The 24,843-nt window shown below is 37.1% G+C and overlaps 3 protein-coding genes across 3 annotated transcripts; 1 reads left to right on the top strand and 2 right to left on the bottom strand.

Annotated features, from left to right (window-relative positions):
• Positions 1–167: 167 nt before the first annotated feature.
• LOC131779681 (E3 ubiquitin-protein ligase synoviolin A-like) lies at positions 168–8,626 on the bottom strand. The gene is made up of 12 exons (XM_059096256.2): positions 8,325–8,626; positions 8,093–8,185; positions 7,421–7,726; positions 6,495–6,621; positions 5,950–6,049; positions 5,158–5,223; positions 4,593–4,915; positions 3,718–3,855; positions 3,311–3,345; positions 2,719–2,788; positions 2,082–2,265; positions 168–1,383 (listed from the first exon to the last, which is right to left on the bottom strand). The coding sequence occupies exons 1-12, from the start codon at positions 8,451–8,453 to the stop codon at positions 978–980; spliced, it is 1,977 nt and encodes a 658-aa protein (XP_058952239.1). The 5' UTR covers positions 8,454–8,626; the 3' UTR covers positions 168–977.
• A 1,717-nt stretch (positions 8,627–10,343) lies between these two features.
• LOC131779665 (serum response factor) lies at positions 10,344–17,508 on the top strand. Its single transcript, XM_059096237.2, has 4 exons — positions 10,344–10,775; positions 10,898–11,161; positions 12,735–13,049; positions 15,232–17,508. The coding sequence occupies exons 1-4, from the start codon at positions 10,452–10,454 to the stop codon at positions 15,877–15,879; spliced, it is 1,551 nt and encodes a 516-aa protein (XP_058952220.1). The 5' UTR covers positions 10,344–10,451; the 3' UTR covers positions 15,880–17,508.
• LOC131779656 (nuclear exosome regulator NRDE2) lies at positions 17,482–24,680 on the bottom strand. The gene is made up of 8 exons (XM_059096224.2): positions 24,524–24,680; positions 23,043–24,335; positions 22,240–22,378; positions 20,872–21,657; positions 20,624–20,779; positions 19,672–20,530; positions 19,266–19,334; positions 17,482–18,178 (listed from the first exon to the last, which is right to left on the bottom strand). The coding sequence occupies exons 1-8, from the start codon at positions 24,678–24,680 to the stop codon at positions 18,053–18,055; spliced, it is 3,585 nt and encodes a 1,194-aa protein (XP_058952207.2). The 3' UTR covers positions 17,482–18,052.
• Between the last annotated feature and the right edge of the window lie 163 nt (positions 24,681–24,843).

Genomic DNA, 24,843 nt, shown 5'->3' with positions numbered 1-24,843 from the left:
TATCGCTTGAATCATCCGTGAAACAACCTTGTGAACTTTAAATTCATCAGGTACAATAAACCGATATGAATTATTTGTGCTAGTGATAATAGTTTTTGTTATTTCAATCCGTAGATATCCCTACTCTAAACAACAAAATTCATTTTCCATATAACAAATCAAGTCATCGCATAAATCTGCTGGTATTATTTGATCAGTTTGTCATTCAGATATGGGAAAATCTATTTTGACTGAAAGTGATGTTATTCAACTGAGTTTCAAATTGTGATGTGTCCTTGTAAACAAATGAACGGAAATAAACTATATGCTTTTTTTAACGTTACTGAACGCGTCTTTTGGGCTTGCTCGCTTTTTGTTTACTTAAATGTTTTCGATCACACGGGAAGGAAGACTGGATCCGAGAGAGCGATCAAAATCGGGCCTCAACCGACAGAGTATGTTTTCAAGTCTTCCTCTCTATTTTATCACAATCATTTTTCAAATATTAACTTTAGGCTATTTTGATACCGACAGCGAAATTTTTAAGCTACACTCGCCCACAGTTTCATATAAACTTCAATATGTCTTACTTCAAAGGTCCTCAAAGTCTCTTAGCAGACATTTACTAGACAGGAAATCAATTTCCACACCTTGTTGTTTTATATATTCCATATGGGTTTAGAAATATGAAAAATATCCCTGAAAAACTAATAGTTATTTCAATTAAATTAAATTTTTCTAGATTTCCTTCTCTTGGATGTTGCCTTTCTCAAGAAAGATGCCTATGTGTTCGTTCGTTGTCCTTTACAAGAAACATTTCCTTGGAATCTGTCTCATTCTTCCCGACACCGAAGAAGCTTGGGAACTCATTTCATTCACCGGTCTGAAACTAAAAACTTTAAATAAGATTTTACACTAAGAGTCACTGCTCGAAGGTGGCATGTCCATATTCATTAAGATTCCTGAAAACTGTCCGTGTCTAACAGCCATATACATTATCAGTTCTCGTGCTCATTATCACCACTGTCTTGATTCGTGGTGTTCGAAAAGCGCTCCAGTCTACGCCGCCTTATTTCAGAGTTCTCGTCATTTGAGTTCAGTTCTGTTTGCGAAATGTCTTTATCTGTTGAAACTGCGGCTTTTGCCGCCGAGTATTCAGAGGCTGAAGAATCAGATTCTGCGGAAGGCCCAGGTGTAGGTGAAGATGATTTCCCTGCGGATAAGAATGTATTCGTTCCCGCTGTCTTTGTCGTTCCGCCGAGTACCGAAGATTGTGCGCCTCCTGACCCCAATTCCGAGGGACCATTTTCTGTCGTTCCTAATCCCGAGGGACCTGCTTCAGCGGTCCCATATCCTGAGGGTCCCGCTGAGGTCGACGGCTGAGGAACATTTAAGGGCGGTTGTCTGAAAGACAAATACGCAGTGTGAGAAGCAAAGAAAAGTCGGAGGTGATTTAGCAAATGGGTCTACTGTTTGTGGCAGGCAAGGAAGCTAGTCTGCCTCTCGAGGCAGTCACGTGAGGGGAATTACTGTGTTCAGTCAGTAAAACGACGCGATTGTAAACGGAACAAAGGTAGTGGTGGAGTAGGTAGACTCCGTACCAGGCCTCCCTCTTTTCCGCTCTGTGGGTTACCAACTTGTGGTTAGTTTGAGCTTTGCATCCCACTGGTTGAGCAAAAAGCTCTGACTTTCTGAACCAACCACAAAGTGGAATGAAGTTTTCCCACCAGGATCATTTAAAAATTGACCTAGAACACTAATTCAATAATAATTTTAAACGAAAGAAAATGTGATCAGATTCCTTTTCAGGAAAGAACCAATCATAAAGTGGATTGCAGCTTTCCCTTAAGGACCATTTAAAAATTGATCAAGAACATTAATTTAATCACAATTTTAATGATATGGATTCCTCTACAGGATTGAAGAACCCTCTAAACTGTGCCTTGCTCCTGACGTGTACCTGCCAAGTAGTATCTGGGAAGCAGGAGTTCAAACCCTGTTGAAGCCTAATTTTATTTTTGGTTTCTTTGCTGAAATTGCCTAAATTCCAGCACACACACATGAATCATTGCTTTACATGAACTTTCATTTACTTAACTTACCTCTGCGCGTTTACCATCTGAGTGTATTGATTAAGCTGCACTATGGCAGCATCCAGCAGGGCATGTACAGTCCGTAACATGTTTATCCTTGCTTCCACATTCTGTCTTTCCTGACCTTCAACAGCTACCAGCTGTTCAATATTTAGAGATGAAAAGTCCATGTTGGGAGGCATGCTGAGATCACCTAATGGGAAAAAAAAAATTACACACACCCAATTAACCCTTTACATCCTAACATCAGGGTGCAGATTCTCCATACTGTTTTCTATAGATTTCTTATGGCATTGACTAGGAGAATTTGCTTGATAATCATGAGCTTCTTAAATTGATGATCACTTCCTTTATTCTCACAGCCTTTACATTTGATTTAAGGCTTATACTGTAAGGAGAAATTAACTGTTGGTCATTCATAATGGTTAAAGGATTTGACGTCTTCTGTGATCCATAACTGAACACAACACCGGCAACATCAAATCTATAAATTTGCACTGTATGATAAAAATGAAAATGATTTTTATTGTGACATCATCTATGGGTCTACTATCCATTAGATCATAAGGGAGAACCAATCAAAATTCTTCTTATATAAAAGCAATTGCATCTTATTTCATTGAGCAAATAAACCCTGACAACTTACCAAACATGAAAGGTGGCATCATGAAAGGTGGAGGAAACATAAATGGTGGAGGCATCCCAAATCCTGGCATCTAAAGAAGAGAAAATAAAAATAACTGAGAACAGAAAGGAAGCACAGCTGAAGTTTCTGTCTTTAGGTCTTTCATAATTCCTTTTTCCTGTGGTTCAACTCAAAAACTCAGAAGCTGATGATATGTGATTTAAATCAGAGATCCACAAGCATACAATGAGTGACAAAAGCAGTTGGCATGCTTTTCCTTAGTAGTTGGTCAACAACCTTTCACTAAACTTAACAAATAGAAATCTTGAAATTCATCTTGCAACTCCAAACAATAAAATATTCTGGCTTAAGTCATTCAAAGGCTGGATAAACCTAAACACCAGATAAATCTCTATTCGGTAGATAGCAATATCAGTCCTTTGAACAAATGGGTCCTGAACTTTACAATTACAACTCAGTAAGACATATTGACTGAGTCTGATGCAAAAAGAGTTGAAACCTGGCAAATATAATTTATTTCCACAGACTAAAACAAATAAATCACAGCTGTGTCTCATATTAGTTATTGATAGTGAAGTTAAAAGCACAACACCTGTGTTTGGCTGGCATCCTGAGCTGAACTTGGACCTGCCAGAAAAATACAAAAACACAAAATTCCTTCACACAAGATCAGAGATCTATGCCAAAGTTACATTAAAAACTTGCTTGTTCATCATGAAAATATCAATAACTGCACAGAAGTTTACATGAAATGTTAGAAAGAAATTTGTTTCTGGAATGACCCACCACATTTCAATAGCAGTTACTGATAAAGGGTGAAATATGTTTTCTTTCTTGCAATTACTGGTTTCATTACACCAGGTCACACATCCCACTGCTATGGGTGATATCTCCAACATAGTAACTACTTCAAAACTTAGTGACAGCCTTGGATAAAGCATCTCATGATTTATACAATAAAATGGGAAGAAAAAGATTACAAAAGGGCTGTGTTTATACCTGGTTGTGGAGGACTACTAGAACCAGTAGCAGAAGTAACACCAGGGGCAGGTGCTTGTGATGGGACAGGAGGTTGTTGTCCTGGTGGAAATGGAGGAACACCCATTGGTGGCCAACCAGGAAACATGACTGGAGGAGCTAAGAGTAAAAACAAGACATTAACCCTTTATACCCAAACATCAGTTATCATATTCTCCAAACTGTTCTCTATATATTTCCTAGTGCTGACAGGGAGAATTTGTCTAACAATCAAGAACTCCTTTAGTCACTCTTAGGTGTCAAAGGGTTAACATGTATCAAGTGATGTGAATTATATTCTTTCACTCTTTATCTCCCAGAAGTGATCAACATGTAACTTCTCCTTATAATATCCATACATTTTATCAGCAAACAGGAATTGAGAATTCTCAAACTTATCAGCTAGAAGTTGTTATCTTGATCTAACACCAAATTCTCATAACCAATTTACAAATAAATATGTAACAGCAAGAGAGGAGAATTTACAATCAGATCTTAGGGGTTGAGGGGCTAATAAGGGATGAGTTGAGAAAATGAAATGAGAATGAGCTTGAACAATTAATCAGAAAACTTTTGATAGAAGCGCCATGTATATACATATTCCACTTCTCAGAGAAAGATTGGAACAGATACAATGATTGATGTGAAGCAGGTTTTCAAAGCCTGTCAGTATGATTCAACCAGTACAACTCTTGTAGTTTGGGTGCTCAATCAAGTATGTGCTGCAAACATCAGGCAAAAAGAAATACAACAACAACAAAAAAACTCAGTTAAGGGAAGAAGGATGCAAGTTTTACAAAACACAACCATGAAGTTTTTACAGGCACAAATAAGTCTCATTTCCAATAAGTTCTTACCGTTTTGTAGACCTTGGGGTTGTACGCCTGGGGTAGGGGGAATTCCCATAGGCGGAGGAGGAACCCCCATGGGATGGAAGCCAAAAGGGGGCTGAGGAGCTTGTGGGGGTGGCGGCTGCTGAGGCTGTGGTGGGGGCTGAGGTCTGAGTACATCCATTCTACATGTTGGACATGTTTGCTGCCTTTGAAACCAAGAGCGTAAGCAGCTTGTATGGAATATGTGATTGCATGGTAATTTTTTACAGCCTGTGGTCATTTCTTCACGACATATAATGCATACATTGTCCCCTTGTTGGAGTTCTTCAGGTGTGGCATCTGGATAACTAGACAAGACACAAAGGAAAAAAAATTACATCACAGCACTAGCCTTGATTAATAAGTACACCAGTAAAATTCATCCTTTAACAGTTTCTGTTTGACAAAGTTAACAGTTCTCCAAGAAGAGAATCCTCTGGTTTGGAGAATAGACATTCACAAGCAATCAAACAAAGCCACAGTCTTAGCTGTCCTACGAGGTTGGCAAATGGGAAAGGGTTCCCAGAAATAAACATCTACTGGTACTCACAGTGTATTCATATTTGAAATAGCACGCCGAGACATAATAACATCACTAATACATTTCTTGAATCCCCTACAATGAAACCACAAAATGGATTAAGCTCTGCACCTTAATTCATAAGAAGGCTTGAAAATGAAATGTTTAATTCATTAGCTTTCTTTTAACCCTTTAACTCCCAGAAGTGACTAACATTTAACTTCTTCCTATAATTTCCTCACTATTTTTAGCAAACAGTTAATGAGAATACTCAAACTTATCAGGTAAAAGTTCTTATCTTGATCTTACACCAAATTCTTGCCACTAATTTGCAAGTAGTTGTGTAGCAGCAAGAGGGGAAACTAAACAATCAGATCTTGGGAGTTAAAGGATTAAATTATTACATCATTGGAGTGGAAATACAACTAAAAGGTTAATGTGTTTGTTGTTTGGTTTATGCCCTTCCCTAGGAAAATTTTCTTTGATTCCTATGCATACAAGGTAGTTGACTCAGTTTGGAGAAGTTTTCAATTCAATGCTTAAAGTTACCTCACATTATTTTGTTATTCCTTTTTTAACCGTAGTGATTGGTCTGAAAAATTCCCACCACTGTTTTTAAGGAACATCAATGCACTGAAAACTAAACTATTATGATTTCTTAATGTTTACAATGATATTTTTCTTTCTTCTCATAAGTTGTTGCAAATAATTTGGTTTAACAACAATCAAATGAATTTTCCCCTAGTTACCAGTATTTATCTGTGATAAAACAATGGTTCTTTGTGATGCAATGCTTGATTTAAGAAAAATCAAGAGACTTACCGTAACGTCAAGTACATGGGTCTAATGGCAAAAAGTGGGAATGTATGTACTTTGATCATGATGATCATAAAACAAATATAAAGAACACTCTTGATAAAACCTACGACAAAAGAAATAACAAGAAATAATCATGAAACGAATATGACCCACATGCACTTTTGTTAAAATATTTTAGAAAAAAATCCTTGTATGAAGGTTGTATACCATGACAAAAGAAAGAAAGAAAGTGAAACGGTGGAGGTGGTATTATAAATTGCTTATTGACTAAGTCACAGCATGGGTTGGGTGACGCTGGAAAATACTTTGCTCTACATCATGCTGCATCCCTTCCATACTTCATGACCAAAACTTATTTTCCTAACAGATTCCATTACTCAGTCAATAATTACATAATTGTGAATTGCAATGCACAAGATCAGAGAAAATCATCCAGTCAAAATCCTAGACCTCTTGAGCCAAACTTTGACACAAATATTGTTACACCTCCAAATATCTTGCTTTGCGACATTAACAGGGTTTGGTAAATAAAACAGAATCAGTGTTACCTGTAATTAATTCAGTATACAATAGATACACAGCTTTGTTATCCCATGGATTTTCACTTCGAAGGTCTACAATGTGCAGGATGTATTTCATCTGGATGGTTACTACTATTGTTAACAGAATGGCATACTGCAACAAAAATTGTGAAAAAAAATTTAAATCAGGAGCCTAGATGAAGCTCACAGAGAGATAAAAAAATTATTTTTGGTAAAGTTCTACAAGTCACCACTTCAACACAGTTCATATTCCTGTTATAAATGACCATCATGTCTTGAAATTATAAATCCTCATTTACTAACGCATGTGTCTGCATTATTTTCCTGCATAGAATTTGCACTTCTGTCCTGAGCTCATTCAGGTTTCAGCAGAATGAAACAACAAGGAAAGTTGCTTTTCCTCCTGAATGGGAAATTACCAAAGCACATTGCAAGTTACACCCCCCCCCCCTCCTTCTCAAAACACTCTGTAAAAGTCCCTCTGAAAGATTTATGGCATGAGAGTAAAGTATTTTGCCAAAATGAACCTCACACCTGAACCTTTCAGTGCAAAATCCAGCAACCTAACCATTTCTCCACAGTAGGTAATGCAGGGGTATAGTTAGATTTGGGAAGGAGAAGATCCTGAGGTAATTATGACCTCTGCTTGTATTTCTGAGTCAATAACACTTTAAATCTTGTGATTCAGGTTTGAGAAAATGTACAAATCCTAAGAATCTGTCCAGTGTAAATATCCTCCTAGGATAAATACTCCATTTGTCAGTTCATCATCCCACATGATTAGAAGCTGGTATAAGCCACTTCATGTAGGACATGCAGACCTTTATAATTAAAACCTCCTTCTTAATTAATTATAACCTCTCCCTCTCCTATAAAATACTATTCATGCCCTTGTTATTGCTGTTAAAAGCTGTATCAATCTCTATTCTAACCTCAAATCCAAAAACAAGTTGTACTGATGCTCCACTTTGCATAGTTGTATTATATGCAACATGCACAAGAACTGCATCCACCATCCCCAGAAACATGAGAAGCAAAACTGCTCGGACATGGAATAACCATGTCAATACAGGACTTCTTTCCATGTAGTCAATCCTGTCTTCCGCCAACCAATGGAAGCATTTTAGAAACAACAACATTGTAAACTGAGCAACAAATCGAGGACTAAAGTCGTCACGGAAAACTGTAAATGCCAAGCAGGTTTCAGTGACTGCATACCATGATCTCTCTATCAAATGCTGAAAGAACCAAAAAAATGTGTTAAGATCAGTTTGTTTGAGAGTGCTTTTTGGGAAAGTGAACTAAAGGAAAGAATGAAATTTGAAATTGCAAACTAGAATGAGGAATTTATGGCACTTGAAAAGGGATATCAGAGTCAAAGCTTAAGACAAACAGGAGGTAAATTAATTAACCTCTCTTAAGGAAAGAGAGGTGAAATAATTTATTTGCAATTATAACCTTATTTACTATGGTACCTCCAACTTACACTAGTCACAGAAACTCGATCGCTTGACAGTTTTTATACACTCACTTTTAAGCAAAGAGACCAATTTTATCCCACTATTTGTGACCGAAAGATTAATTTGTAATGAAGAGTACTTTACCTCCATCTCAGCTGCTCGCAACTGTCCAAAGAATACCTTTCGCATCATTTTACCGAACAGAATAACAAGCACGAACGCTTGAATGTACAAAACCTACCGGAGAGAATGACAGAGTTCATGTCAAAACAAACGTAAGGCTTCATCGTTTCAATACATAGCAGATGATCGGCTACATTCACCGACAAAAGACAGATTTCCTGATAAATTCATTCGGTCAAAACTAGCCGCTTACCGCCATACTTGGACTGGATTTAGTTAAGTACACGACAGAAGGGTAAAATTGATTCTTTTGGTAGTAGGCATTCGCAACAACAGCCCCAGTTAACGCCAAGCTGGCTGCAGTGAGAACCACTTCTCTCATCTTGTAGGCGGGTATTAGCGCTGAACTTGAGCTAATAAATTTAACACATAATCTTCAAAATCTGCCGGACCTGTATTAGCAATCGCTCAGTAAACACTAGGAAAAATTCCAAAATTCCGTGGCCAGTTTTAACTGGCTACCAGCTTCCTCTTTTGAAGGAACATAAAGTACACACGTCTGCACATACGGGAACTTGTGTTGTCTTTTGAAGAAATCCGCTGAATTTTAGGAACGGAGGCTCCATATGGCGGTGTTGGGAAATCCTTTGTCTTTCTGTTCAATATAACTCGTTTAATCAAAATCATGTAACTCTGACTTGTAATTTGTTTTATAATTGCCTGAATAATCCTTGAAAATTCTCTTTAAATTTTTTGTTTGACCATATGCCAAGTCCATGTGCGAAAATGTCCGAGGGAGACGAAACTGACGAAAAACAATGTATCCCGTTTTCCATATGGGAGAAAATTTGTTTAGTTTTCAGAACAGGCATATGTTTTAGAGTGACAGGTGAGAGCAGCTTGCGATTCTTCGCCTTCCTCATTAGGAAATGACTTGTGTTTCAAGCTTGACTGAAGAAAACAAAAATTATTATAAAATAACAACCGATCTTCAAGCTAAAAGATATTTTTCAGCTGAAATGTCAAATACGAATTTGTGGTGTAATGGAAAGGAGACGATCGAGTTATGTTCACTGCCAAGAGAAAGTAATATCCCACTTTTTTCTTGTTACTACTTAATAGCTATAAAATAAGCCTTGGACAAAATTCAAGCTTCAACCGCAGCGACACAGACTAAAAGGAAATGACTCGTGTTTCAAGCTTGAGCGAAGAAAACAAAAATCTTTATAAAATAAAAACCGATCTGCAAGCTAAAATATGTTTTTCAACTGAAATGTCAAGTATGAATTTGTAGTGTAATGGAAAAGAGACAATCGAGCTGTGTTCACCGCCAAGAGAAAGTAATATCCCATTTTTTTTCTCCTGTCACTACTTAAGAGCTGTAAAATAAGGCTTGGACAAAATTCAAGCTTCAACCACAGCGACACAACCTAAAAGACGTCAAAAACCAATCCGTACTCCCTTCAGCGCATACCGGACAAAACCTCAGACTCGCTAAGCTGGTGACTTTATGCTCACAAGTAACCTCCTCCTCCCCCAAACTGCGCACATTACTCGTCTGGTTTTTTTTGAGAAGTCTCAAAACTTCACGTCAACTTGCTCCACATCAAGTATGAGCAGAAAATAGTAAGATGTTCTTGGGAGTTTTTCGGGAGTGGCTTCCGGTGGGGAAGTATGTAGGAAGTGTGTTACAAGTTTGTCAAGTGCCCCAACAGTGCCCAACTATAACACTTCTTATTTGTTTTGCTATTTCTAGAAACTGGAGTAATTGAACCGAATACAACTGAAATACAGAAACTTCTCTTTCGATTTTCAGCTTAGATTGATGGCCTAACAGAAGGATTATGTAATTATGAAAGAACCTTGACCTCAGAATAAAATCTGACGTGTAAATGAAGTGATACAATGAAATGTTTTCGGCTTCATTTGTTTGTTGTTCACAGTAACCAGGAAGAAGGGTCAGTACGTCTTTAATGATCAGAGAGAAGTCTATTTTATACACTGCTTGATTACGTCAAAGGGCATCTAATATTTGTTCCCTTTCCAAGGGTGCTTATTTTGCCTGCTTTGAGGAAACATCCCCATGTTTGGGCTTGTCTTAAAGAGTTCTTGATTGTTTTTCTTATTCCCCCATGCAAGAACTCTATCAGAATTAAAAGAAGTCAAAGCATTCAAATGTTATTTCATGCTTCAGTAGTAGTTTTACCCTATTTATTTCATTTCCGGATCAACGCACTTGAACACGTGATCAAACCCTCAGGTGACACTGTCCGCCATATTGGTCCACCCACATTCTTTTTTGGAAAGCAAAGAAGCGACATAAAAGGCAACAGGTTTTCAAGTTGCGAACTCCATAAAAGGCCATCCTACAACAAGCACAATGCAGAGCGAAGATTCCACAACAACAACAGATGAACTAGACAACATGCATTACGGAGCTCAATCTCAAGGAAGCGGAGTTCTTGATCCGTCCTCGATTGAAGAAGGAGAATTCGAAGCAGCAATGGCTGGCGATCATGATGCACATGGATTGAAACGACCGACGGAAAGCGACGACGACGGTGACGCTGATTCTAGCATGTTGGTGGAGGAAAGACCTAAGAAAAAGACCCGAGGACGTGTTAAAATCGAAATGAAGTTTATTGCCAACAAGTTGAGGAGGTACACGACGTTTAGCAAAAGAAAAACAGGGATTATGAAAAAGGTTCGTGCACACCTCTCGCAACTGGTATGCGAATTAAATATTTCGTTAGTAAATTTTAATGTTAAAAGAATGCTTTCTTGTAAAATTTACCCAATTATTTTATTTTATTTTTTATTTTAAAGGCCTACGAACTAAGCACCCTGACCGGAACGCAGGTGATGCTGTTGGTAGCTTCCGAAACAGGGCATGTTTACACCTTCGCCACAAGAAAACTTCAACCCATGATTACTTCAGAGAGCGGCAAAGCTCTCATTCAAACGTGCTTGAACTCTCCCGATCCTCCTGTTTCTCAGATTCCGAACCCAGACCAAAGGATGTCAGCGACGGGATACGAAGAAACAGATCTAACTTACACCGTGAACGAAAATGACGCCGAGAAGATGCAGGTAAGATTTATAGTTTGAAGTAGACCGATCTTTTGAATAGTCTTTATTTTTCATTCATCGAATTATGCATACACAAGAGAACACAAAATGACACAGAGAGTATGACTGAAAATTTTGCTATTTTTATATAAAATTTTTGGAGAATTTTCTTCAATGTTTTTTTTTCCTCTCCATGACCTGGCAGATCCAAACATAAGGCAAATCTATTTCATCTCGCTCTCAAAGTACGGCAAAGAAAAATTGCTAGTAGGATATTTTCTTTGTAGGAGCATTTTTTGAGCGATTCGAAGCCATCAGCCTTGTGTTTTTGCGCAAAGCTTACATTTACCTTGCATTTTACCGTGTTTATATCCTACTCTCGCGGCAAAATGTTCGCGTAAAGTTTTCAAACTCCGCGTCCTTTAAAACATTCCAACCATATATGGCACCCGTTTCCTTCTTTGGTACGTTTCCTGCCCATTTTTGGAGACCAAAGTAAACCCTCTCGTTCGCCTTGTTTGGGGAATCCTCTTTCAGTCGCAAATACTTGCATTTCATAATGTGATCACAATAATTTAGGTGGAATTAATTTCCAAGACTCAGCGATGAAAGTTTTCGTTTTTAATTTCGCTCGAGCGTTGTAATTTGATATTCTCATTATATGGATAATTTTCGGACAAGCTAGATTCCCACGCTCGTCATCGTATCGTCGAATTCAGAATTCTCTCAACAAAACGTATCATCGACTTTATTGTTGAAATCTCTAGTATACTGTGCACTTCTTAAGCTGAAATTCTTTATAAATCTCATACCGCGCTGACGTATTTTTATATTGTGTCTGAATAATTTCTGCGACATATTGTAAACCCTATTTGACGCCGTTCTATGCAAGTTTACAATATCTGTGCCTCTTAGAGAGAAGAATTAGGAGTTTAAATTTTGCATTGAAAATTTTCAATTGCTACAATCATCTTTATGTCTTCTCTTTGTTTGTTAGTAATTTTCCATTGCATTAACAGGTTATTGACAACATACCTGTCGCAAAACGTTGCAGATATTGTGGTTGAATTTTTAAAACAAAAATTACCATCTAGGGGAATACAAACCAGGAACTGATGGATAATAGAAAAACAATATCATGCATAAACAAATAAATTTAAATTTATTTTTTAGTAAAATTCAAACCTCTTATCATAATATTTAAGTGGGGCATTTGTTAATTTTATCAAAATATTTAGGTATGGTGTTTGTTAATTTTAGAATTTCAAGTCCAATTCTATTTTAGTGTTCTCATTTAGTAGAGGATTTATCTTTGACTATGTATCACTGGCATTTTTATTAAGTTATTGATCAACTGACTGATAATGATTTTTCATAGATAAATTAATGAAAAAAGTATGTTAACTGTACATAAGGTTGGCTTCAATTTTATTGCATTATCTTGTAATGAATATATTATTTAAGTATCTTCCCAAGTTTGCACGTTTTTCTTTTCAGTATTGTATAAAATTTTATGGTGGAAGAAACAAGTTTTCTTCATTCATACCCATGAATTTTATGTTTTTCTCACAAGAAAATCTCTTAATTTTCCTAGGATAGAGGTGGCATTTTCACATCCCAACAAATAGACACTAATCAGGGACTGACAGTGGGTTCGTTATCAGGGGCAAGTGGATCCATGACGGGTATTACAGCATTGCCGGCAACAGGACATTCCTTCCCCATCACAACCTACATCCCACAATCTAACATCCAACAGCAAGGTGGTAACAAGAACACGTCCATTCAGTCTTCATATTCTGTGCAAGCTATGCCTGGAGGAGCTTTTACCACCATATTTGCTCCAGGGACTTCAGTCCAGTTGGGACAAACACTTGCACAAGGACAGCAGCAAGGGTCTACAGTACAGGTATGCAATTGACACAAGTTTGTTCCTTTATTTTGCTGAGAAATTATCCATTATTACCTGCTTTATCAATTTCAATTCCCTTTGCGCTATTTTTGTTCAGGAAAAATTGCAATATACAATTTGCAGGTGAAGTAAATGGGATTCACCTTGCCAGCAAATTAAGCATAGTTTTCAGTGAGAACTGGCAAACTTAGATGCTATTGTTAATTCACTTCAATGTGTTACTGTTTTCTCTTCACTGAAAATGGGAACTTAAAGAATCAATTAGAACAACCATAAACTGCCTACTTTAAATTGAGATTTTGTCAGTTAATTGTTTTAAAGATTAGATTAACAATCACATCTTTCATGTATCATATACTACTATACTGCATTTCTGAATTCCTCTTCTCTGGCTCTCTAATCACCTTTTACTAGCCATAGAATCATTTGCAAACAAGTGGCTGAACATTGTTAAGATTGAGGAAAATCTATTGTCAGAAACTGCTGTATGATTTGAGAATTAAACTGCATTTGATTATTACCAGACTGTAACAAAGAGTTATGTTTATCTGCCCACCAAAATCACTGGATTGAAAATAATTATGCAAGAATGGTCTTGTGGAAGATAAGGTTGAGTTCCATTTAACAAAAGTCAACATCAAGTTAGTCGTGTTATGACAGTTTTGGTCAAAATATTTGTTGTTTTTTGAATGTCAGTACATTAATCATAAGGCAATAAAGTATGCAGAATGCTTTGTCATCTTACTCCTTATTCGGAGGTTAATAATTGGGCACAGTGGGACAGTTTGGTGCTCGGAATCTTAAGAGTTTAACATTTGTTTGTTTCATTCACTTGAAATTTTTGTGGTTCATTCAAAGTAAAGTTCCCTTTTTTGGGTAGCCAACAAAATGATGTTTCCTACTGAGGGAAAAAGCTTACCATTTTCCATCATCAGATCATGGTATCAGAGTAGGAATTTCAAAGCATCTCTAAACATATGTCTGCAGTTTCTCTCTCACTGAAATGTGAACAAGGATTTCAAAGGAGGTTACAAAATACCAAACCTCTTTCAAGCTCAGGGTGACTTTGTTTTCAAAAGTTATAATTTTTTTGTACAGATGCTGTGTATGGTTAGTTTGAGTTAAGGGATTGTTAACGAAGCAATTTGTTAATTAAACCTGGTCATAGATTTATTGAAACTGAACTTGAAGTTGACAAAGAGTCATATGGATTGGTTAGGAATCCTAAATATAATTAACTGTTTAACTCCCAAGATCTTATTATTAAATCTCCTTACTATCTCCCATACAGTTCTTGTGATGTTAGTTTGGAGAATTTGGTATTGGATCATCTTATAATCCTCAAACTGATATTTTTCTTCATTTTCATCACTTGTTGGCTTGATATCGCATTGATATTGTAAGGAGAAATTCTGTCCTGGTCACTCATGGGAGTTAAAGGGTTAAGAGCATTTCTGAATCAGCAGAATAAAAATGATTGAATGGTTTGTTACTTATATCAATTAACAAATTAAATTTAATATCATAACACTTGTCGTAAATTGTTAGTATGAAGGGTAATACTGATATGTTCAGTGACACAGCATCTTGTAATGTTGTTAACAAATACATAGTTTGGTTTGTTTTGGCAGTTACTTCAGTTTTGTATGTTCATGTATGTAGAACTTTTGCTATCCACATGCTAGCTACATACTCCTACTTTTTTCATTCACACAGAAAGAAAGGATTTGTGTCCTATGTTGTACTCCAGGAAAAGTGCACTTAAGACTTTTATCATAACTTACTTGAGAGAGTTGAAAACAGGCTGAGTTAATTTATTGATAGCAGGATGCACTCTGCTAGTAGTTTTTAATGCCCACTGAGAATAAGCTCTTAATTGTTTCTTCAGTCTCTGCAAAGCATAAAGTGAGCCAGCCATAAATCTAGGCAAAAGTAAAAAAAAGAAAGTTTCCGTATCTTATAGTTCACACCAAGAAAACAAGGCTAGTAGGATATTTATTTTATCTCTGGGTTCAAGTAGAATGGGAATATTTCTGGTTAAACAAACTAATCAATTTAGCATGCCACAAAGTGAAATAGAGCCTGCCGAATTTACCAATCATAGTGCATGTACCAATTTAGGGGTTTGACAAGTAATTATTCTTGATGATATATTGAACAGTACATCTGGTCATAACAGGTGCTTGCACAGCCTGCTGTGCAGATCCAGCGAGTACAGCAGCCTCAGACTCAGACAGTGCAAGTTAACCCAGTGAACACCACAACAGCCTCAAACACCATCACCTTGCCAATTGTTCAGGATGCAGGCCAGACCCATGATAATAATGTTGACCAGTCATCTGGCTCACAGGCAAACAACTTGCAGTCAGTTGGAACAGTCGTGGTCCCCATAGCAACCAATCAAGATGGGAGTGTCTCCCTTGGAAATGCCATCCCTTCTTCCATGATGCTGACATCTTCCCAAGCAAGCCAAATCCCAGTCATGTACAGTGTGTATGCATCACCTAACTCTGGGCTGGTGACTGTGTCTAACCTCTCAGAGAGTGGCACAGAACAAGGGTCAGGACACACCCATCTGTCTGGAGAAGCAAGTGATATAACACAGCAGGCTCTTCCTGGGTCTCTGTCCTTGGCTGCAGTTCAGGTGCACCAGGATATAAACTCTGGTGTGCATGCTTATGCAACACAAGCTGTTGTCACAGAGAGCAGTGGCACTCAAACTGCAGATGAAATGCATACTATGGTCAGTGATCATGGGAATTTAACCGTGGGTACAGAGTCAGACACAGGGATTGTGAAAAATGATCTGTCAGTGTCTGTCAATTAAACTGCCTCTTTATCCCTTTCATGCTGATGATCTCATTAGTAATTCTCCTTACTATCTGCTGTACAACTTTAATGATGTTAGTTCTGAGAATTTGGTATTGGATCAAACGATGATCCCCCAATTGATGTTTTTCTGTATTCTCATTATAAGTGTGATTGATGTTGTTTTGATATTGTTAGGAGAAATTCTGTCTTGATCACTGGAAATTAAAGGGTAAAGCACCCTTCCAATTTCAGGCAAGGTTGCCAATGTTGTGTGTAAATTTGAGTTTTGTTGAATTTATTGGGAGCAAGCATCATTATGTGTGTATAGCAGAAACAGGAGACAGCCATCTTGATTTATTTACCATAAGATATAATATGGAACATATTATATTGTATGGTAGTGCCTGTACAAGTGGTACAGATCATAAATACTTGCATGCGACCATCAAATTTCACTTGATTAAAAATGGAAGAAGCAAGAAAATTCTTACAAAAAAATAGCTGTTGTTTGTTTTTATTTCTTGTATAATTTATTAGAATTTGCTTCCCATTTTTTTAAACAAGTTGAAGTTTACCCAATATTTTCAACTATTTTACAGTTATTTGCTCAAGTGATGGAGTATCTTTAATTTGTTGCATATGGTTTTGCAAGGACAATTAATTATTTTTGAAAACCCTCACATTTTAATGTTTGGTAATGAGTACACGAAAATGAAATATCTGTCGATGGTTATTTTGCTGCATTGCATTTTTGTGATCCTTCAAGTTCCTAATGACACAACAAAAATATTATCAGTATTGCACTTGAAATTTGATCCTTAAAAAAACTCAAAGAAATGGAACTGAACATGAAACAATTTCAGTAGATCAGCTGATGCAAGGTTAAGTAAGGCTTATGATATCCCCAAGACGTAAAAAATGTTGCAATGTATCAAAGTGTAGGTGGCTACTGGTGGATATTTACTGAGCTGCAAAGCGATGAGACAAATATCCACAGCTAGCTACCAACACTGAGTTGAGCTGTTGTTTTAGTGTAAACTTCAACAGTGAGATAATATAGCACAAGAATACAATTTTAACTCATTTATTCCTGCAATTATTACAATGTTTTCTGGCTAAAATCCTGCATGTGTGGCTGGGAGGTGAATAGCAGAGTATATTGGGAATTTGAGTTGCTAATCAGCGAGTGTGCCTTCAACACTATTATCTTTTGTAGTATATACTAATCATTATTAACTATTTCCCAAAATACTGACAGTAAATATTTGATTTGTATTCAAAGAAAACTCTTCAAAGAGTAGCAACTTATAACTGACTCATAATTCAATCAGCCTTTTCTCTTGACTTTAGGCTGCATTGAATGATGTTCTATTGACAGGTTACACTTATGATATAAAATGATATACAGTCCAGTTCAAATAGAGACAATTAAGATTTTGTACAATCATATACTAGTTGTAAACAGTCTTAACTGTTAATGATGTAAATATTTATAAATAGCTTGTACATTTTCATCTGATGGTCATTAAGGAGCATGAAAAAAAACACAAAGGTATTATATATCCTAGGAGACATTTGCTATGATTTTTTACATAGGTAACTTTTTTCTTAATATAGCTTTGAATATAAAATGAAAACATATTTACACTTGTCTCATCTGATGACTATTTTTTGTTAGAAAGATACTTAATATAAAAAGTGAGAAATAATGTCTTTACTGCTGGAATGTGAACCCTTTACACCCCAACATCAGTATGCACACTCTTCATGCTATTCTCTTTAATTTTCCTGAGGTGCTGACAAGAAAGTTTTTGTAAGAATCAAGAGAATCTTGATCATTTCCTTTATTCTCATGACCATAATGTTTGATACAGGAGTAATGTTGTGAGGAGAAATTAGATGCTAGTCACTCTTACATCATGAAAGCAAAGTGTTAGTGAATTCAAAATAATTGTTGCTGTAAGCAAATTATGGAACAGGGCTAAACATTTTCATGAAAATTCCTTGTGCCACATGAAGTAAACTGTTGTTTCCAAGGAGGTATTAACCTGTTAACTCTCCCCACTAGCTGCTACACATTGCCTTAAAAATTAGTTACCAGAATTTGGTGTTAGAGCAAGATAAGTTTGAGTATTCTCATTATCTGTTTGCTGGATAATGTATGGATATTATACCTCAACCATCCCACATTACTCTTGCATGAGGAGCTCAATCTCTTCGAGTGGAGCACGCACTCTGATTTCCTTCTCAACCATTAAATCAACTATGTCTTGCAAATCATCTGGTAGAAGCTGTGCGGCATCCATGTACAAAGTCTGAAAAATAATAATTTATATCTTGCCTTTGAAGTCTCTTATTATATTCCATAAGTAAAATCCACAGTGTTGAGTCACATATTCTAATCCCATACACTAGATGATCAGTTATAAAAAAAATTTTAAAAAAATATTATGCTTTTCTGTATTGGGAGAGTCACAACAGACAAATATAATCATTATGATAACAAAAGATATTAAGAGCCACGCGCATTGACAATTTGAACCCCAGCCAGTTCCAGATCTATGGTTAGGTGTTCTTCTAAGTGAGGTGCAGATCACAAGTTGGGACACTTGGTTCCTTCCTTGCCCTTCTACATGTTTGTTTCGAAATACTAGGTACAAACTGGCAATTATCAAGATTGGAAGGGGGAGACAGGTAACATAACAAAATGAGTGGCAATCCAAATAGGTAAAAAAATTGGTCTGTACTTGAGTTAAGAGGCCCATCCAGCTAGAACTTATCCCATTTTCCTAAGCATGAAGTGAGTAGGAGTATTACCACTCCTCCCTAGATGGGATGCCAGTTCATCACAACATTACCCACCAGTATTCCATACTGTAAGGGTTGTGTGTTTTCCCTAAGAACACAACATAAAGACCTGGCCACATCCCAAACCCAGGCCTCTTGACCCAGAGTCCAGTGCATCAACCACTAGGCCACCGTGTCTCCCACTGAACCTAAGAGGTGTCCCAACTAATTAAGAGAGAGTGATTCATACACTTGATTATTTTAAGTTTACTAGGTAATAACAAGATTTCGAGTCCAATTTGGTGTGAATAAGCATGAGTGAATTTTCAAAGATAACAAAATTGCACAAGCCCCTAGTGCTTATTACACTATATTGCAAGAGAAATCATGTTATTTCTTTTTAATAGTGTACATCACAGGAAGTCAAGACAGATGAATTTTTTTAAAGCATACATGTGCTATTTGTAATTTGCACTAGTGTCACAACTTTGCACTTGCGTTACAACTTTGCCCTTGTTTTCAGGTAATCAGAGGCCCATCATTTTTTCATGGACATTATTATAAGAGATACTACATTTATTCAATAATGTTACTGCATGACTTAGTTTTATTTACCTTAGCCCAGGGACAGTTCTGTATGGCTTGATAGAACACTGACTTTACCTTCTCCTTTTGATGTTTTGCCTAGAAGAAATTTTAAAGAGTTTGCATTTAACAAGCTATCATTGTCTGGTTATGCCAAAACTACAACAGATTACTTTTAAATTATTATATTTTTAAAGTATTATTCTACAAGTCAGTAACACAATCTTAATGCCATTGATTCTCAACCTAACAAAAGGATTTTGTATGTTGTCTTTTACTGATCCTGGGAACAATCAATAAATCTGCTGTTAGACTCAATAAGATCCCCCTTACACTGGACAAATCAAACTTGGACAATTGGTCATCTGACTGTAATATTTGACAAAACATTTATAAAACAAAGAGCAGTAGCTGCAAAACAGATGTTTCTACATGCCTCAAATTCCATGTACATCCTCCACAAAGCCACACAATGTCTTCCAGAGGAACTGCTCACTGCTCTTTCAAACAGTGCATACTGACGATGAACCACACCTGTAACTGGAAGGGACGTCACAGCTGCAGCACCTAGAGAGGGTGAATCAGTACATTCCATGACAGAGACAAGGGACTCTGCACGCAATTGCTCATAATACAGTGCAAAAATCCAAGGCACTGGTGTCTCAGCTTTTAAGGTGGCTCTGTCAAGTGTCCTTCTTAATTCTCCAGTGAGAATAGACTTTGATTCTCTCTCAATGTAAAAAGACAAAAACTTGGGGTTATCCGGAAACCTTTCCAGCCCAAAAAGTGCAATGTGTCGTATGTCTTTCAGTGGAAGAGTTTGGCCCAATTTGCTGTGAAATTTAAACAATTTGACATAAAAAGTCAAGATGAGTTCAATGTCCATCTCTCTAAGACCAGATGGGCTTGATACACCACATGATATCAGTGAAATGAATTCATTACACATGGATAACAAACTTTGGATACCACTGCTCAAGTACTCAAACAAAGCGATGCAAGCTTCTAAATGCACTACATCACTTCCTGTGGCTTTACTATGCTCAGCCAATAACTCATTGCTGCCTTGGGGTCCAGTTGTTTCTAAGATGTTTTGCCGCAACTTCTGGTAGATTCTGCGAGCTTTCAGTAGTTGAACAGAAGATAGATCTGAAGTTGACACATCAGATGCAGACATTTTGATCCTTGCTCCTTCTGCAAATGAGGTCAAGATCTGTAATGCTTTCTTGCTTCCTTCACTTGACTGGTCTTCTTTTGAGTTCAATGTGATGCCAACTTCAAGCTCAACATAGGACCTAAAAAAAAGGATGACAAAGAAGTTTGAATAAACTTCACAGAAAAATAAAAAAACATAGCTTCATTATTTAAATGTAACAGTTTTGTCAAACCTGACAAGAGGTACTAAAGCCATCCTTCTGCTCTGTTCCTCAGGAAACATTTCACCTGCCATCAAAAGAGTGGAGTCAAACACTCTGCGGGCTTCTTCTTTGTTGCCTGATAACCACTCTATCTCTGCAAAAGCTTGCCACAGCTTCAGATCGTTTCTGCAGTTAACCAAAAGTGGCGTTTATGGTTATATAGCTTTTATTAAAACTACCTTAAAAACAAATCATATTCTTAAAATTCATTAACAAACCTGCTTTCTGGCTGTTTTAGAAGGCTCTTGGCCAATTTTCTGACATCTTTGCACCTCTTTTTACTTTGTTTTAACAATGGCTCTTTCTGAGTTAGACCAAACTCAAACCAGAGCCACAATACCATTAGGAAGCTCCTTGTTGGCCCTTCAAATACTGGCAAACTTTGTACAAAGATGTTCCTTATAAGATTCAAAGCCTCTGAAGATGGCCACTGAAGGTCACTTGTATTAGTAAAGGTGATCTCATCCCAATAGCATGACTGCCACAAACCAAGGCAGTGAGAAATGGCAGGTCTTTCAGTTTCTAGTAATTGTGACTTGTGCTCTATAGAAGTGTTCAAGCATTGATGTACATCAGCGTTTGTTGATGAGGTTATGCAAGGTACTGATACTCCAAGCAGATTCAAGAAAGTTAACACAAGCTTCAGCCTGTTCCCAGGATCAGAAATTTTGAACAAACTTGAACTAAAGTCGTCAAACAAAACAAGTCTCTCAGCATCATCACAGTCCTCCTCTGTTTCCCCTGCTTCCTTATCTGGTTCCCATGGACACAAATGTCTCCTTTGCCTGTTTAATTCAATTTGAAGCCAACTTCTCCACAGAGGCTGCTCTTTATCAATGGTAAAGTCATCATCATTATCATTATGAGAATCACTCTCATCTACTGCTTTACCAGAGCTTTCCCTGAAAGTCTTCTTGACATCAATAAATGTCACTTTAGATGAATCAGTGCTATTTCCTTGAGCCAACCATGACTTCCAACCACTTGCACCATCTTCCCCAAACCTACATTAAGGATTTCAAAAAATAGATTTAAATAGGAAAAAAAAAACAAAAATCAGAAACCCACAAGTTGAATTCTAAGACATGACTACTTGGGAAAAACAAAATAAATTCAATTGGTTGACAGAAAATTCCTGCTTAAATCAATAACAAATTGGAGATCTTGGAAAAAATACCAACTTTCTTTGGAAATTAAATTCAAGGCTAAAATTTTTGACTATGTCAAAGCACCTTTTCAGAATATTGTTTTGTTTGTAGAACTTGCATAAATAAGAACGATTTTAGGTTACAATGCTGGGCAAGATGTTGTCTCCTCTTTAAGGCTCACCATTGGTGAGAAGTGGCTCAGGTCAAACTGTTAATTCAAAATTAATGAGCATAATCTCTGGGAGTTTTTGTTAATCTTAATAAATATATCCTCTCAGAACAGTTGATACAATTTTGAAAACTTGTAGACCTTGATAAAAATAGATTGATGTTGAAGGACAATCCTCACTAATGTAATCCTTAGCAAGGAAGGAACAGCTAAGCCAGTCAATTTTTAATGCGAAAATTTGAGACTTTGATTCAGTAGACAAACTACACCTTGGCTGTCCACTGTCCCAAAATGTCTCAAAAAATGCCATCTGCCCAGTAATGGGGGTGTTCCTTTCCAATTCAGGTGAACAAAAACAATTCAGTTCCACCATGGCCTGCAGGCAGGCTACAGCCTTTTCTATGTGTCCTTCCAAAGAAAAATAGGAATGTAAGTATTTAGAAGCCTTGTAAGTAAATTGTGATTGATCTTATCACTTTTAATTGTTGCAAGATTGGATAGGGTTAGCCCTTAACACCCTAACATCAGTGTATATATTCTCATACTGGGCTGTGATGTTCAAAGCTGGGTTATGATAACCCAAGGTTGGGTGTGAAATCTGTTTTCAGATCTGGAAACTTCAAAAGAAGATTCACTTTAATTATTTTTGTCTACAATTTGATGATGGGTTGCACTAAAAAGTATAGAGAAAATTGTCCTAAAAAGGCATTTGAGTGAAGAAATAAAGAAACCTGGATTCAAATTTAATCCTGAGTGAGTGCTTATGGCCTTTAGGACAACTGGACCTTGTTCTCTATACATTTCCTTGGGTGCAAAATCTGTTTGTTAATTCTCCCCTCTAGCTACTATAAATTTCCTTTTACACCAGTTACAAGAATTTAGTGTTAGATCAAGATAACAACTTCTTCCTGATAAGTTTGAGTTTTCTCTTTACCAATTTGCTGGATAATGTATGGATATTGTATGGAGAAGTTACTAGTTAATCACTTCTAGGAGTTATTAAGGGTTAACAAAAAGAAAGATATGGAGCTCCATTTTTCAAGTCTATACTGTAGCCATTTAACCTGCTTACCTGACTGCTTTGTAAATTGGCATTCCCTGATAAACAAGTCCACCATTTCACTCTCCAAGTCACCTTCAGCCTGGTGTGATGCAAAAGTTCCCTCCTTTATAGATGACAATGTAGTTAAACATTTACCATACACTGCTGCTGTCTTACTAAATGAGAACACTGAGAATCTGGATTGCATAAAAAGTATATAGTTTTTCCATAACAGAGTATTGTTTGGGTGAACAAAACTGACTTTCTTCCATTTCTGAACTAATTCCTCAGTATCCAAGATCTCGTTACACAGATTTAAATGACCAACTATCAGTTCAACTGAGTTTGGATTTTTTTGCAAAGCTTTTTCAAGGACAGCAATTTTCTTTTCAATTATGGTCCTAGTGGAAGCTTTTCTCCTTTCTCTACCAGTTGCTGTGAAACTTGATTTTACTGAGTCTTCTTGTCTTACAACCTCTTCTTGAAGATCAACAAGAGATAGCCATGTTTGAATGTCATGTGGTTTGTCACGCAAGATCTTGTTTAGTTCTCCAGTCTTTTGCAAGACTTCAGATTCTCTAGAATCTCTATCAGCCACTGATGCCTCTTGTGAAGAAGTGTGACTGCTTTCCCTTTGGCTTACGTCACCTTCACCAGGTAACTTGAGGGATATATAACTTCTACCATCACCCAAGTCAACTCTCTGGCTTGACATATCCACAGCACTTTGCAACATCACAGAAATGTTGTCAGTGTTCTCTGGTACCTGGAAGTCCTTTATACTCCAATATCTTACCATCTGATCCCGCTTCCTCTTTTTCTTACCTTTCTTTACAGACAGCTCAACAACTTGATGTTTACCAAGACCAAGACAAGTCGCATTTGACTTCAATTTATACAAAGCAATATCTAACCTATAGAGTGTGTCATACATTCGATTGGCCATATCAGGTTTTTTGTGAAGTCTAAAGGCTTTCTCAGGGACAAGTTGAGCTTCTTCGATCCAAATTGTATCGGGTTTGCTTGCATCTTCATTAATACACTCTTTAGGCCCTGATTTTTCATGTCTATGTTTTCGTTTCTTTTTATGTTTGTGTTTCCTCTTGTCCTTGTGGTGTTTTCGTTCTTTATGGTCAATATCAGAACCTTCTACTTTTATTTCCTTGCTGGAATGGAGTCCCCCTTCGTCATCTGAACTAGAAATGTCTGAATGTACACGTTTTCCCCCTTGGTCTGCAGGCTCATGTTGCTCTGTAAAAGTATTTCGATGCTCAATGACGGCTTTGTAGCTTTCATTTCGAAGCCAATTTGGTTGATTTACACCTGCAGAAAAAATACAGTTAATATTGTTTGCATTTGATCATTATCCTTCATTTATAGGGACACAGGATACACGAACATATGGTGTGTGTTCTTTATATAGGTCCATTTCTGAAAATTTCCTGCAGCCAGTTTTTCTTTCAGATACGCGAAATAGCAGCTTTTCTCTAGCGTACATGCATTCGACCCACCTTTGACACCATCTTCAGCTACTTCTTTCCCTGAAACACAAGGGAAAAGGAGGCCATGGGAAGCCCCATCTGAATTTAGTTCAGATCGTTGTATTGGAAATAAAGTCTTTTTTGTAGGGTATGTGAGCGTTGAAGTCAACTCACTATCATCCGCCATGTTGGATTCGTAGGTACATCATATATGGTGATTATTCTGTAACCAAGTTTATCTTCCTCGCGCGCACCGCGGGAATTATAAAAGAGGCGGGAAACACTCGTCGTTTCGCACGCAACTTGCTTGCGCTGATTTATGAGCGCAGTTGCTATTCTTTTAATTTTAG

The sequence above is a fragment of the Pocillopora verrucosa genome, chromosome 7 (assembly GCF_036669915.1).
Source record: "Pocillopora verrucosa isolate sample1 chromosome 7, ASM3666991v2, whole genome shotgun sequence".
Taxonomy (NCBI): Eukaryota; Metazoa; Cnidaria; class Anthozoa; order Scleractinia; family Pocilloporidae; genus Pocillopora; species Pocillopora verrucosa.
This window is presented reverse-complemented; position numbering and strand designations above follow the sequence as displayed.